The sequence below is a fragment of the Podarcis erhardii genome, assembly GCF_964252035.2.
Source record: "Podarcis erhardii genome assembly, chromosome: 1".
Classification (NCBI taxonomy): domain Eukaryota; kingdom Metazoa; phylum Chordata; class Lepidosauria; order Squamata; family Lacertidae; genus Podarcis; species Podarcis erhardii.
Window position 1 is genome coordinate 35,135,865 of NC_138497.1, and position 15,675 is coordinate 35,151,539.

The 15,675-nt window shown below is 40.9% G+C and overlaps 1 protein-coding gene across 11 annotated transcripts in view; it reads right to left on the minus strand.

Moving 5' to 3' along the window:
* The window catches only part of NPAS3 (neuronal PAS domain protein 3), a 628,833-nt gene that overhangs the window by 5,831 nt on the left and 607,327 nt on the right, over positions 1-15,675 (minus strand). For all 11 annotated transcript variants that reach the window (XM_081859318.1, XM_081859317.1, XM_081859314.1 and 8 more), the window contains 3 exons: positions 14,860-14,966; positions 2,799-2,946; positions 852-967 (listed from right to left, as the gene is read on the minus strand). In XM_081859318.1, the coding sequence (XP_081715444.1) occupies positions 852-967; positions 2,799-2,946; positions 14,860-14,966 (371 nt within the window). The remainder of the gene's footprint in view (positions 1-851; positions 968-2,798; positions 2,947-14,859; positions 14,967-15,675) is intronic.

Here is a 15,675-nt window from a genome sequence, read left to right on the forward strand (position 1 = left end):
TCTCTAGATCCTGGAAATTTGTTGGGCTTTATTGGGCTGTTTTGCCCAGGTGCTGTTCTTCACCTTCCTGCTGTGCTCCAGACCTAGTGGTGTTCCAGGGCACCGCAGGGTGGCAGGTCTGTGTGGAATTGTGACTGCCACCAAAAAACGACAGATAGCATTCAGCAAAATGATCCTTTGAGATGAGGGGTGGGGTGTGTAGGGCACCTTAAATGAAAATTCTCATAATTTTTCTTCCCTCAAAATTTCTTCTGAGAAGTTTCAGTTCAGGTCGAAACAAACCCAAATACCCCCAAACTCTGCTGATATAAAAAAAGAAACATATCAACTCTGGAAGTTAAGAACTATAATTGTATTCCAAACCCTCAAACAAATGGGATGCTTTCTATTAAATCTTGGACACTTTTTTATCCTACCTAAACTTTTTTGATTAGCCGGGCATTCAAATGATTATTTTGAATTGTTTTTCTAGTGTTTTATGCTTTATTGGCCTTGTATGCATTGTGGTTCATCACACCATGATACTTTATATGAACTCGCAGTATATAATTTTTATTATTATTAAATAAATAATGCTGGATGCATAGAAGTCATACAGATTGTGGATAATTCAAAGAAGCATGAGTACTCTGAATTTATATGTTTAGGATATATTTTGTTACCTTTCAAAAGTACCATTAGGCAGTGATGTAGCATGAGAACCGCAAGATCAACTGATAAGTCTGTGACTATAATTCCTAACTTTCCTTTTTTGACGCTGTGAAGTTAAAAAGCAAAACCAACTCCCCACCTCCCTGCCAGAGACCCTTTTAAGATGCAAGGCAACAAAAAACCCTGAATGCTTATGTTACCTGAGTTGTCCTTTGAATCTGATTCAGAATCGGAGGTCTCAGAGGACTCTGAGGTTTTCTCTGGCAGATGAGGGAGCTGTGCAATATCCATTGGAGTGTCCTTATATTCTTGGTTGCTAAAGAAGAAGAGATGGCAAATATAAACACAAATTTATGACTTGGAGCTTGATCACCTCCGCTTTTCCTCAAATCTCTGGGGCAAAACATGCAAATAAACAGCACGGCAAAGCAAACATGCAAACACATGTTATCTCCTTCCAGTTCTTCACAGCAGAAGTTTTATGGAAACTTCTTTTAAATGTTACCATCAAAATTTCTACCCTGAATGTCTGCTACTGCTCAGGTATCAGTACCAGAACATTTGTGGTTAACCAAGCAGCCAGGTTGTGCTGACGTCTCTACAAAAACATTTTCTGTCATTCCCATCTTTGGAGTGCACAGTTTGTTACCCCCTTCAAATCTTTTTTGACATCTTACGATGATTCCACCTCTACTTTTGCATAACTCTGGTAGAGACGTTTGCCTCTAGGTAAGGACACCACCCAAAGTAGCTGGGGCAACCCAGGCAGATGGGCAGCATATAAATACAGCAACAGCAACAGCAACAACAACAACATTGCTCTGAAGAATATCAGTGGCTGATTATAACGTGTGAATCAGCTCAAAAACTGTACTGTTTAAAATTCAATGCCAGGGTAGCTGAAGACGGAATGAAGCATACAAAGAGAACCAACTAGGTTTATGTAGCATTTGAGCTTCCAATCACTTACAGCCACTCCTAAAGCTTGCATTTGAGAGCCTCTGAAAGAGCTGGTGGTGGCCACAGATCTTTCATATAAACAAATAAAAAATCTGGAGGTTGCTAGAAAGCAAAAACAAGCCTGTATTTATGAACTTTTAACATTGGCTCATGCTGAGCAAGTCTCCCACTCCTGCAGTGATGCCAAGAGTCAGCTCTGCTTAAGAAAAGCTTAAAGGGGTTTCAGATGAGGGGCGGCAGTGCCATGGTAGGGCACCCACTTCTGGTTATAGACTTGGCTTTTCTTTCCTGTCTCCTCTAATCAACATGGCTGTTACAGTCCCTTTCCTATCCATTGCTCCAGTGATGAAATAAACCGAGCCTACCTTCAAAGCGACTGAAAGGGGCAACAAATGACTTGTTTGTCACCCTCAACAATTCCACATGTCCCCCCATTTCTGTATCTCTATTTAAAACTCCATTCCTAAGGAGCCTTCTTGCAGTCAGCAGGACTTTTGAAAACAAATGCTTAGAACTTGGGTGTTACCGTGCAAGCTACTTTACAAGTCTAATTCCACTGGTCCCACAACTCAACATCTGAATGGTCATTATTTTTTCCATCTTACAGATAACAGAACTGAGATTGGGAAGACCCTGTGGTAAAATGGAACTCTTTACATTCTTTGCCATCTACCAAGAACTCAGCTCAGGCAGGTACCGCCAACTTTAGAATTCTCCTGGAAAAGCATGCCCGGTGTTTTCCTATATACAATTTATAGGGCTTACAATCTTAGCATTTCACCCATACTCCCAGTGCTTCTGAACTCCAAAAATGCCTATAATAAGTAGGTCTTCTGAAGCTACAAGTGAACAAAAATGACCTGACGGGGACATATGCTAAAAATATGTTAGGAAAATCATACAATAACAAGCTATTGTCCAGAATTCTATGACAGCCAAAGATAGCATGCTAGCAAGGGCTGGCTGTGAATCAGGCTCTGTAATAAAGCCATTAGTAAGCAAAGGCAAGACGGGAATTTGAGAGATGTCCAGAATCGAGCAACCCTATGAACATCTTTCTATTACGATCAGTAGACACTGCTTCTGAACATTCACTTCCTTCTATTCTTTCTTTGACATTGCCCATTCAACATGACTCATGCAGTGACAACAAAAATGCAGATAACGGAACTGACAGAAAGCTATACCTCAGAAGGTAATTGACCCAGATGACGTTCTTCTCATTTGCATTCTTGGCATTGATCGCGATGGTGGCACTCGACTGTATCCAAATATACCCCCCATTCTTCTGCATCCAGCGGTAGTACTTCGTTACACACTGACCCTTGTTGAGCACTGGATTGAGGGAAACAAAAGGAGCAAAGAATTCCCGCTAGCATTGCACTTAAAGGAGAATCTTCCCCACAAAGGGAGCACAACACATATACAGGGAGAGGGGAGGCCTTTGTCCTGCTACATTTAATAAAAAGCATTACAATGACAAATAAATCCAGCCATTTCCTAGAGACCTGACAGAGAAGCAAAGGTTCACCTCCATCCGTACTGCGATTTTAATCTGCTTTTGGCAGCTCATGTAAGTGAGGAGCAGCAAAAAGGAGTACAAATCTCCACGAACTCATCGAGCAAAGAATCCTGTGTGGACATTTCCGATGCACTCAACATCAAATTGTGTGTGTGTTTTTTTTAAAAAGTTAAATTTCTATGTGATTTATTCATAGCTCCTGGGTAAACCTCTTTGAGATTCTGGCTATTTGAAAGGTTTGGGAAGATACGGTACCCTAGTTCTTTGATCATTCCTCTTCATTGCAGGCGATATCAACTACTGAACTTACACATCTGTTTCTTTTGATCTTGTCAAACAGAATTTACAGTCCTCAGATGAACCAAATCTCCAATGGTCAGCAGGGGGAATGTCTGCCGAGACTTTGCTTAATACCAGAGCAAAATAAATCCACCAAAGAGCTGTGGAAGGAACTGTGGCCTAAGGGAGTCGAAGAATTGAGCGTGTTAAAACCAAAAGTCTCTGCACGGTGTCTGAAATTGGTCCAGAAACGGAAGGACAAGTGAAAACAATCACTGTGCTTAAAAATGCTTAAATATACGTACAGATGTTCAAATGTGCTTCAGACCGGCACCTTGCCAAGTGAAAACAGGCTATGTAGCTAGATACGTTTGTCTCCATGAAAGGGGAGAAAGCTATACATCACCCGCTGGAATGAGGTAGTGTGTGTTTGGCATGGATTTAAAGAACAAGTTTGCTGTTCTTAGGACTTCAGCTCGTATTTCTTCCTCTCGCCTGTATTTGTTCTTAATCTGGCAAAGTCTTGCACGCTAGAGGGCAGTGTGCATTCACATACATCTCTGCTTTTGGCATGTCCTTGTCTCCGTCTGCTAAAATGAAAAACCTCTAACTGCTGTAATAAATTTGGCTAAATTAGCTGCTAAATGGTTATCTCAAGTAATATGTATTTGCATTAATCATCTTGCTCTAAACCAGAACAAGCCAGAGTCCTAAAGACGTAGTAAATTCATATTGTCCATTTAATTATGGCTAATAAGTGCTTCATATACAATAGTTTCATGAAGTACATTTTGATTTTTTTGGGTGGGGGGGAGGGTAAGAAAAGACGGGTAAAAGAAGTCACTTTGAGTAGGAATTGTATTTAAACCTGTTAAACTTCAAACTCGGAACTGGGACTGCATCTTTAAAAGTAGATGTACAGTACCTTCAAATCAAGAAAACGGTATCAAAACAACCTGTGTTTATCAGCACCAAAACCTGGGCATGTTCATGTGAGGCTAGGTTTGTATCAGCATCAAAATCTAGATGAGTGTGGAACTGCGGTTTTATTTTCGTAGAGAAGAAGAGGAAGGCAAAGGGAATGAGGTTTTTCTCTCTTTTACACCCCCTTTTCACACAGGATCCTATGTTTCCCAGCTGGTTCTAGGAACACCTCCCATTACACCCCCTCTGTTCAGGCTCTTTACCTCCAGCAAAATGGGTTGTGGCTGTTACTTCTAGACTCAGCCCCCCACAAGCTGGCGTTTTAGCTGCCCGCTGCTAAAACCAGGAAGTACTTGGGTTCAAGCTAAGCAGCTGCAGTGGCAGCTGTCCAGTCCCTATTACTCTCCATCTCACTTGCAAAACTATAGCCAGGTCTTGTCTTGGGTTCAGGCACGATATACAGCAAGCAGTGTTCATCAGCTGAGTTCAAGGCACACAAGCAGCACTCCCAATAGCATTTGGGGGCTGAAACATCACCCCTTGCTCTGCAAATGAATAATTTTGTTTGTGACAGATAGAGGAAGTCAGAAAATGAGGAAAATAATTAAGCAGAGACTAGATGTTTCTTTTGTTGGATGGAGTTCCTATACCAATTTCAGCTTCAATGGCAACAACCCCTTTGCAAGACTGTTTGCATTTCTTATTAAAAGCTAAAGGTTGCAATTCAGCTGGCTGAAGATCTTTGTCAAATCTCCAGGCATTTGCAGTCAGAAGTAAGCACTACTGAGCGCAATGGAACTTACTTCCAGGAAACTATGTAAAGGATAGCATCCAGGCTGATCTTAATGCATCAGGCGTTATGCTATATATTGCTGGTCTTTGGTGTGTGTGTGTGTGTGTGTGTGTGCGCGCGCGCGCACACACACACACACACACAGTAATAGATCAAGACTCCTTCTTGCATGACTATAGACACTGTCATGATGAGCCTCTGCACTTCCAAATTTAACACAACACCAGTTCCTTCCCAAAAACTCTTTAAGATGAAATGGAACCATCCCCATTGTAGCATGGGTTTTCAAGGGCTGATTTAAGTATAACTTAAGTCCACCATAATTTGCTTCACTAGAGGCTGTAAGTGGAGATAGGCATTATTATTATTATTATTATTATTTAACTATTAATTATTATTATTATTTATTTTATACCGCCTTTCACCTGAAGATCACAGGGCAGTTTATAAAAACACAAAAATACATAGCATGGTAACTAGCAAACCAATACCCTCCCCACACAGAGTTGAAAGGGCCATAGATGGTATAATTAGCCAAAGACCTGGAGAAGAGGAATGATTTTTTCTGGCACTTAAAGATATGTAACAAAGGTGCCAGGCGAGCCTCCCTGGGGAGAGAATTCCACAAATGGAGAGCCACCACAGAAAATGCCCATTCTTGTGTTGCCACCCTCCATATCTCTTGTAGAGGAGGCACACAAAGAGCAGCCTCAGATGATGATTGCAGGGTCCAGGCTGGATCATATGGAGACAGGTGGTCCTTGAGGTATTGTGGTCTTGAGCCATTTAAGGCTTTATAGGTCAAAAACAGCAGGGGCACAGTGCCTCGGTCTTATCTGGATTGAGTTTCAGTTTCGTGGCTCTCACCCAGTCCATTACTGAGGCAAGACAACAGCCCAGCACATCCACTGCCACATCTGCAGATGTAAAGGAGAAGTAGAGCTGTGTGGAAGCAGCATATTGCTGGCAACATACTCCACAACTCCGGATGATGCCACTCACCGGTTTCATGTCAATGTTGAACATGGAGGATAAAACTGAACCCTGAGGAATCCCACACTGATGGTTCCATGGGGTCAAAGAGCACTCCCCAAGCATCACCCTCAGGAAATGACCATCCAAGTAGGACCAGAACCACTGCAAAGCAGTGCCACCCCCCAACTCAGACAGCCGCTCCAGAAGGATAGCATGATATCAAAAGCCAGTGAGAGGTCAAGGGGAATTAACAGGGACACATTTTCCCTGTCTCTCTCCTGATAGAGGTCATCATATAGGGCGACCAACAAAGTTTCTGTGCCAAAACCAGGCCTAAACCTTAACTGAAATGGATCTAGAAAATTGGTTTCCTCCAGCAGTGCCTGGATGTGTTCCAGATACTTAATTCCCCCCCCCCCATGCCCCTCAAAGTATTTCCCCTCAATTCCTGTTATTTTTGATCCTGTTCTTTCACAGTTAACCTTATTCCCCAAACTGTTTCTTTCATCTTCCCTCCTTGCTTCATGTCTTCTTCCTATATAGCAGCTCTCTGCTATTACTCCCTTCATTTATATTCCCACTTATTTAATTCTATGTATTTATTTATTATTATTATTTATGTATTATTAGTAACAATGTCTTCTAATTTTCTCCAACACCTCTTCTTACCCTTTGCCCCCCCCCTTCTGCAGCAGCTGAAGTCAGGGTGGAAAGGGGAGGTCCTCCTCCTTCAACCCAGCTTCCCAGGGCCACCCCCAATTTCTTCCTCCCCCTCCTTCTTCAGAACCTGCCAATCCAAACCCGATCCCAACAGCACTACAGGGCTCTTGACAATGTCTCACCATAGTGGGGAAGACTGTGACCAGGTGCTTGCTCACTCTGCTGTCCATATGCTAGCTAACGGTCAATGGGCAACTTCAAGCCCCCTGCTCTCTGTTCTAGTGGCCCCTGTCTTTAAATGAGACAGCCTTTCAAAGAAAGAATTGTTCCCTGTAGAGTAGGCAGCATTTTGGGGGTGAGGGCTGGCCCAAGACCTTTTTCCTGAAACAAAGCCCGGATGCCATCCCTGTGCCATGGCCAACACTTCAGAATGTCTTGCTGCCTTAGCTAGATACCAGTTCTTGCCTTCATCTATCCCTCCTGATGAAGCTGTGTTATTAAAAAGCTGGGTTTTTCTGGGTACCTTAGGTGTCCCACCCATCTGTAGGGACTCTTGTCCAGTCCTATCTTTTTCGCTGCTTGGGGGTTCACTGACCCAGCACATCCACATCCACTTTATTAATGGAAGGTGTGATCACATATTTTCCATGGGTGGGATTCAATTAATAAGCCCTGTCAGTAGAAGTTCATACAAGGATGTCCACTTGTACAATGGGGATTCCCCCTTCCTTCCCCCTCTGGACCCCCAAATTGGTCTAGCTGGGTCAGATGAACCCCCAGAACAGCATGCAGGGGGAAGAGAGGGGGGAATTGTTCTGCCTAGTAGCCTGAAATGCTTGCCCTGATGCGAGCACCGCAAAATTTGATTCCTCTTCATATAACGAGAGAGAGCCAACAAACTGGCAAACTTGTATACGCATTTTATTTTGACTCGAAAAACTTTTTGACAAAGTGTTTTGACATTACAATATATTGACAGCAAGTTCAGTCTGTTCTATTTTGTAGCAGCAGCAAACATTTGCAATTTGGGTTATAGTGTTTTGTAAACAAGCTATAAGTTGACCAGATTTCTGCATTTATATCTAATCAAAAGGCTCTTTTTGCTTTTTTGTATTCATGTCTGAGGAGCAATTCTCATTCACGGAGTGGTTAAACTGCATGGCTAAGCAAAAAGGTGGCACAATACTAACTACCTACTGTAAAGCTTTTCTGTCAAACCACGGCTGCATCCGTGTTGAAACAGCAATTTAATGCAAATTCTTCTGAGTTTGTAATTGTTCTGATTGAGGTTTGGGAAGAAAAAAATTGGAGGAAAGGCTTCCCTACAGGTTTTAATGTCTTAGAATATCTCTGTTCAGCAAAATAGTTCAGCAGTTCAGGATTCTGATCAACTGTTGATGAAATAATCAAGTGATTGTGTGCGCATTTGAGAAAACAAGGACCTTGGAGTTTTAGGAAGCAGCAAGAGTGCACCTCCTTCAAATACATAGCTTTGAACTTCATAAATGCTGCCTCCCTTGCAATTAATAATGAAGGATGCAATCCTGCACATACTTATTTTGAGCTAAGTCCCATTGTAGACATTCATAGGATTAAACCATTAATTCTCATAGCTTCCCTTTGAAATGCATGCTTGTTACCAGTAGGAAAACAGACATGGTGTGAGATGAGTACTGGAACACATGTGAACTTTTATTTTAGAAAACCATTTTGTTTCAGGCATCACTGAAGTTTCATAGATGTGACCAGCTCTGTATTTTTACAAAGCTGGTGCTCATTCCTCTTTTCATCACTATGTAAACCAACAGTTATATTAACGGGATTTAAATATATGTGGGGGAGAGAAGAGGAGGCCATCATGGCTAAAGCAATTTAGGGTTCTGGAGTATGTCTTTTGCTTTATAACAATTTTTGCTATAGGGATGCCACCAGTGAGTGTCACTGTAGACAATGGGATGACCAAAACAGCAACAAAATCATGTTTCCAAAGTTGATACCAAATGAAGCCAATTTAATCAAAGACAATTACCAACCAAGAGCAGACGTTCTCTTGGAAGGGACCTTTACATTATCTATACATTTATGTTTGCTAAAAACTGGTTGCAAGATTTTGTTGAATCCGTTTACAATGTTATCACTTATTTTGTTAGCATGCAAAATGCACACTGCATAGGAAGCGCTTTATGAAGGGAGTACAAAATCTATAGACTGATTTATCTTGGGGCAAATATACTGCAAAGGACTGCACACCACTTCTAACAAAGGGGTGCTAGCTTTGTTTTGGAATTTTGCATGCAGTGAAATTACAGCAAAAGAAATTCACATTCTTCCCAGGCATCTAATTTTGTGAGTAAAACAAAACAGGTCAGTACAAGTTTGTTCCCAGAAATGCGGTTTTTTTTAAAAAAAAGAACATGGTTTCTTCCTGTAAGGCTCTTCTGAGAAATCAAAGCCAAAAGCTTTCTAAAGAGCGAGTTGTGTTTTATAGGAAGGAAATAGTTTAATTCAGTTTGAAGAGGAGATGAAGAAATCTCATATCAAAAGCAGTCTTTTAAAGTGAAACAGCTTACAATAGGACATTTCACTAGGGTACAAATGCATTTAAAAGCTACAGTATATTGTGTATTCAGGTAAGTATAGAGTAAATAGGAAATGATGAGATCAGCTTACAGTGAAGCCTTCACATCCTCGCTGCCTTCACAAAGCCCCATTATAGTGGAGGAAATTTGGAGGCTGAATCTGTGCTATTTATTCCTTCCGCAAAAATAACCTTATCAATGAGCGTAGGGAACATTGATATTCAATTTGTCCTGCTATGAAAATATTGTTAATTTATCAGGAGGCGGAAAAGCATCACAATTGGATACCTAGCTGTAAATACCAGTTCTCTTTTTACATTCACAAAACTGGCAGATGAAACATGAAAAGGAATACTGACTCTTTAATCTCCTCTTCTCCACCTAAGGCCCAAGGCAAGCTGACAGGGTAACTTCATTCTGGAAACAGAGTAGTGCTTCTTCTTCTTTTTTTAAAGAAAAATTCTGGATTACTTTTTCTTCTGCTTTTGAAAACTGTGCACTATAGGGGGATATACCTGGCACTGACTTAAAACAAGAACAAGTTTTTCTATCTGAAAAGTTATAGTCCTTGATGCTTACAGGAAGGTCATTTTCAAAACCCATGGGGGAAATAGCATCACAGACAGAAAGAGTACATTAAGTGCCTTATTTGTTTGAAACAGATACAGTATTTTAAAAATATAATAGCTCCCAGAATCCACGGAGCCTTTGATGTTTATCTTTTCTACAGATTTCATAATTAGTGAACTAGATGTTTTGAATAGTAGGCAACTGCTAATTGATTTTTTATAATAAAAAAAACATGCCCACAAAAATATTTAGCAAACTTCTGTTATGCTTGATACCTAAATGAATTATGAGCTCAGCATCCAGAGAGACCACCTACACATCATCTCCTTCCTCCAAAAAAACACACTGGAGAGATGTGTAGGAAACATACAATAGCTTCTGGTCCCTGAATGCAGTTTTATCTACATTACGGGAGCTGTTCATAAATGTGATTGTGGCCTTACTTAGGGATGAGATAATCTCGGAGAAGCATTCTCCATCACCATGGAGAGTCAGTATGGCGTAGTGGTTAAGAGTACTGGACTAAGATCTTGGGAGACCAGAGTTCAAATCCACTCAGGCACGAACCTCACTGAGTGACTTGGGGCCAGTGACTGTTTCTCTGTATAATTTACCTCACAGGGTTGTTGTAAGGTGACAGGCATAACAATTTATGCTACCTGGAGCTCCTTGAAGGCAAGGTAGGATGTAAATGTAATAATAATGATACTATTATAATAATTTCTGAAATAGTGCAAGTTTGGTGCAGGGTAACAACCAAACTTTGTGTGAATGGTAACTCCCTACGAAACCTCTGTTGAGCTATCTCTTTTCTTACAAATGGGTTGGCGCCAAAGAATAGCAAGGAGAAGGGAAATAAATGACCACTAGTTAATAATGCACCCGCAAGTGCTTGCACAATGGTAGAATAGATGTCAGGGACTAGCAAAGCTCTGAGGAGTGTGTGACAGAGGCAGGGGGCCAGGGGACCGACCCAGGAGAGGGGGCCAATGATTTATGGTGCGACCCACAAGACAGGAGCCCTGAGGTCCTGCCTGCCTTGTCTTATCTGATCCTGTTGCCCTGAGGAAGATGAGGGAGGACCTGAGAGCTGACCAGGAACCCGGGCAGCTGGTGTGAAGAGCTCCAGTCCCAGGGCAAGGATGTCTGGATCCATAGGATAATTGGCAGAGTAGTGTTCTACTGGGGGCCCTGCTCCCTCTGCACCTTCTCTGGGGAGACTTGGCAGCGCTGAACGCTAACATTCATAACCCTGGCATTCTGGACACAGGAGCTGCTGACTGGGCAGGGACAGAACAGTATCAGAGAAATATCTGAGGCTTTGCCAAGTGGACAGAGTCAAAGTGATCACCTCCCCCCCCCACCTGTTTTGTTTGAGCCATTGGCTCCAGGCATCCTTCCATTTCTTTTCCCCTCAAACCATTCTGCGTAAGCAGACTCCAAAAAGATCAGATGGACTTTAAGTTAAATTGAGCAGAAACCAGGAGACAAGCTTCCTGGAGTTCTCTTAGTTCAATGTAGTGTTCAATGAAGGAGAAGAATTGTGTGGTTGACAATATGCCCTTTTGCTGCAATACATTTTGGTGTTTACATTCAACTATAACTCTTTTCTCAAGCAGTGTTATGCTGAAATCTGTTCTTCAACTTCTCAAAAGTTTTCTTCCCCTGTTTTTCTGCCTTATTCTCAGGTCACTTTTTAATTTCTTTAGCATTTCTGGGGCTGAGGGTTTTTGTGCTTACCTTATCACTGTGAGGTGGTCAAGGGTAGTACGTGTGTGTGTGTGTGTGTGTGAGAGAGAGAGAGAGAGAGAGAGAGAGAGAGAGAATTTCTTTCTAGTAAACATTTCTCCAGCATTTTGCAGCCTCCCTGGCTGCCAGCACTTCCTGACACAGAAAGGGCCCTTGAGAGGAGTTACCTCACATTCTCCTCCCATGGACTTTAATCGATGTGTGGAAATGGAAGAGTACAGAGCGCAGATCACTGGTGAGGTGAATTGTAAGAAATTAAACACCCCTCAGCCACCTCAAAAAGTGAAAGTGCAACAAAAATCCTGGACCCCATCCATGGGAATTACACTAAAATATTCTCCCCCCTTTAACAATTGTCACATGCAATTTCTTTTCTCATTAGTTGATGAAAAGGGTTGGTGTGAAAAGAAAGTGGGAGAAATTTTCAGCACAGCACTAATTTTAAGCAGTGCCACATTATGTTTGAATAACAAGACTAAGTGTTATCCCTAGTAGGAAGAGGCACCATTTAGGTCCACTTCAGGCAACAAAAGGTCTTGTGCAGGCATGGGTTTTGAGAATCTTTTGTCCACCGATGTGCCATTCTGTGTTGTGTGTGTGTTTTTCATTTCAACTGCAATAATATCACATTCTGCATCAAAAGGTCAGTGTCTGTCTATGCGGTAGATACTCCAGCTGACCAGTCACCGCAATTAGCTACTCTTGCCAATGCTTATGCTGCAAGATAAATTCTCTCTCCATTGTTGTTCTGACTTCTAAGTTAGCTCACTCAAAAATCATCTAAACCCAAGACATACTATCACATTAATTTAAAATCAGTCTCTTTTGCTTTAGTGATTATCATAAACTTGTACAACAGTGACATTCATTTGTATATTTTAGCATTTCACAGCAGCCACAAAATGCAAAAGGCTGACATTGGAATCAGTTTGATTTCTTTTATGATTGAAGATATTAAGCACTACAAGAGCATTGAAATTTCGATATGATTAGGATCAAAATTCCTCAGGATCAAAACACTCCTTTTTTCCCCCTACAGTTTTACTAATTGTATGCTACTTGACATTGTAGAGTTATTCCACAGCATGATAGCAAAACTTGTGAAGTGTGTTTTTACTGTCAAGAATTATCGAGTCATTCTATCTGGGCTTTTTTATGTGCTTAAGGTTATTAAAAGAACAAGAAAAATATAATTGATATGTACAAGTTAAAAGGCTTAGTTCATTTGTAGCTGGGAGACTGAACCACTAAGTAATATTAAATGTGTCAATAGAAATCTTCAAATGAATGTACACAAAAGCAGCCATGTACGTATGTGTGACTGGTTTCGGAGAAAACTCTTCTCTCTGAATTGAAGGGCAAGATCGCTTGGCAAAAAGGAAGCAGTGAATAAAATGGTAGTGAAGCAGTGTTTTTTTAAAAAAAAATCTGGATTATTTCAGTTACTGAAAACCGAATAGGAGTATATCAGAGAGAATGCTACCAAACATATTCATCAGAGACCTTTGCTTTATGGGAAATGAACTGCCCTTGCTCGCTGTTCCTAAAGAATTGTGTTTCTTATAGCTGTAAATCAAGTCCTGGAGAAATAGGAGGATGTTCTCCAAGCAATAGCTAAGGGTGATAAGTATCTTTTTGTCAGAGTCAGGTTTATGAATTTAGACCTCAATTAAGATTCCAAAATGGAAAAGAACATATTATATCTGTGGCCATGCAATGCTAGTGACAATGTTCCTACAAGCAATCTATCCATTTTTTAAATCCTGGTATATTGTCCTATATTCGTCCAGAAGTATATTCATGACATCCTCTGGAGGTCTTGACTCCTCTACATCCTGTCTGGGTTCCCAGCCAGAAAGTACTTGATGTTACTGTTCAGTGAACATCATTAATTTTTTCAATTAATTGAGGAGACATATGCTTCTACATTATGTGACACCCATTCATTCTCCCCTCCGCCCCAGTTGCAAATGGACTTGCTAAATCAGAACAGGGCAACACTGTTGTACTAGAACAGTGCCTCTTAAAGTGCCTTTTTCATATATTAAAGCAATGGGATGTATATTCATTAGCTTTGTCCCTCTTACGGTTATCTGAATGCAGAATACTAATACATTTATTTTTTTTAAAAAAAAACAGGCTACAAGGGGATTTATTTGACAGGAATTTACCATGGAGTTGGTAAAGAGGCCCCCAATTTTAAATAGTTTACTCCAGAGTAGTTTCTCAGCATTAATTCCAGCTATGTTAAATAATTGCAGCCAGGGGGCTCTGCCAGTGGAAAAGCACAGCATTTCCCTCACTCTTCCTTATCAAAGATGAGGGTGGAATGCAAATGCATCCCACCACAGACCCAAATACTTCTGATGCTGGTTGTATAAAAATGTACCAGCACAATGTCCTATGTGCTCAGCATCACATTTCAACTGAGTCTCTGATAACTATGCATGCAACAATATGCATTGTGCCCATAAAATGATACATAAAGCAATAGCAAACTCGTTAGTAGCATAGCAGCTGAGGTATGAAGGGCCGTATCACTAGTCAGCTTATCTCACAAGTGTTCTCAAATAAAGGACCTGTCCATCTTACACGACTGGAAAGCAATGTAAAGCCAGTCGCCACAGGAGCTGTACCATGTCCTGCCACCCCAGAAAAGTTTTACCAGAAAAGAATGATCCTTGCGTGCTTTGGGGAACCCTTTCTAGGCCTTGTCCACACTTATTAACACTCATAAATCACTGTTCTCAGCAGTCTCCAGACCTCATGGCACCATCTGCCTTTTAAAACTATTCTTTCTTTTCCGCAGCCCATAGGATGTTGTGATGGTCACTAGTATAAATGGCTTTTTAGACAGAATATATAAATTTATGGGAAACAGGTCTATCATCTGTTAGCTACGATAACTAAGGACTAGAGCTGCCAACCAATTAAAAGATTTATACTGACCGAGGCTGCAATCCTATGCTTATTCAGGTGGGGGTAGGTTCTGTCAAATTCAATGGGGTTTACTTCTGAATAGACACATAGGGTTTCACTGCAAACCCTCATTGGCAATCATAAATGATTGAAGGGAGGGGAGCATTTTACAACAGAACCATTCCCAAGGTAAACCACAAAGAAATGTACAATATGCAAGGAATAGTTGAAGAGCAGTTGTAAGGCCAGTTCATTTTGACATGCCTTGAAGTACTTACAGTCTAAGTGACTGTGCCTGATCCCTTCCACATCTTCAGCATGAATGAAGTGGTAACATCTCTTCCCTACGATATCTACAGGGGTCAGATCCATGTAATCACTAATCCTATGAAGGAAGAAAATAGATCCTATAAGTTGAGCAGTAAGTAAGTCAATAATAATATAAGAACAATGCATCATGTTATATCCACACCCCAAAAACAGCACGTGTGTATCTGCTTGCCAAGACATTCTTGAAATTCCAGTTGCACATTACCCTACTGAGCTGGCACAGACATTGCTATGTCCCTAGCCCATGCTCTTATCTGCAGACACAGGAAATTCTAAGATTGGTTCCTACAAAATGGGCATCTGAAGAAATGTTTTTCATCACTGCAGGGCACCCATGACATTGCTACTTTCTATGCACAGATGAAGCACAAACTAAGATTGTGATATTTTTCGTTTGTCTCTTTTAAAGGAAAGCTGCAGATACCAGCCAGTTAAATTAAATGCAAAGCAAATCTTTGGTGGGTCTACTCATGTCATACAACAGCCACTAAGATAATATAATTCCTTAAAATACAAAGCTCCTCATTAAAAGAGCAAGATATTTCAAGGTTACATAATAAAATGAGAACATGCTATGCTTATGCTAAATGATTAGAGATACCTTTCATTTCAACAGATTGGTCTTCTATTGGGTATATTCATGGGGAAAAAAGCCTCTTCAACTGTTTCCTGGCACAAAGTCCAAAACTGACATTTCAAGCGATATAATTTAAATGCTGAGACATACAGATGCCTGGGGGTGTTCTCTTTTCTAGTCTTATTCA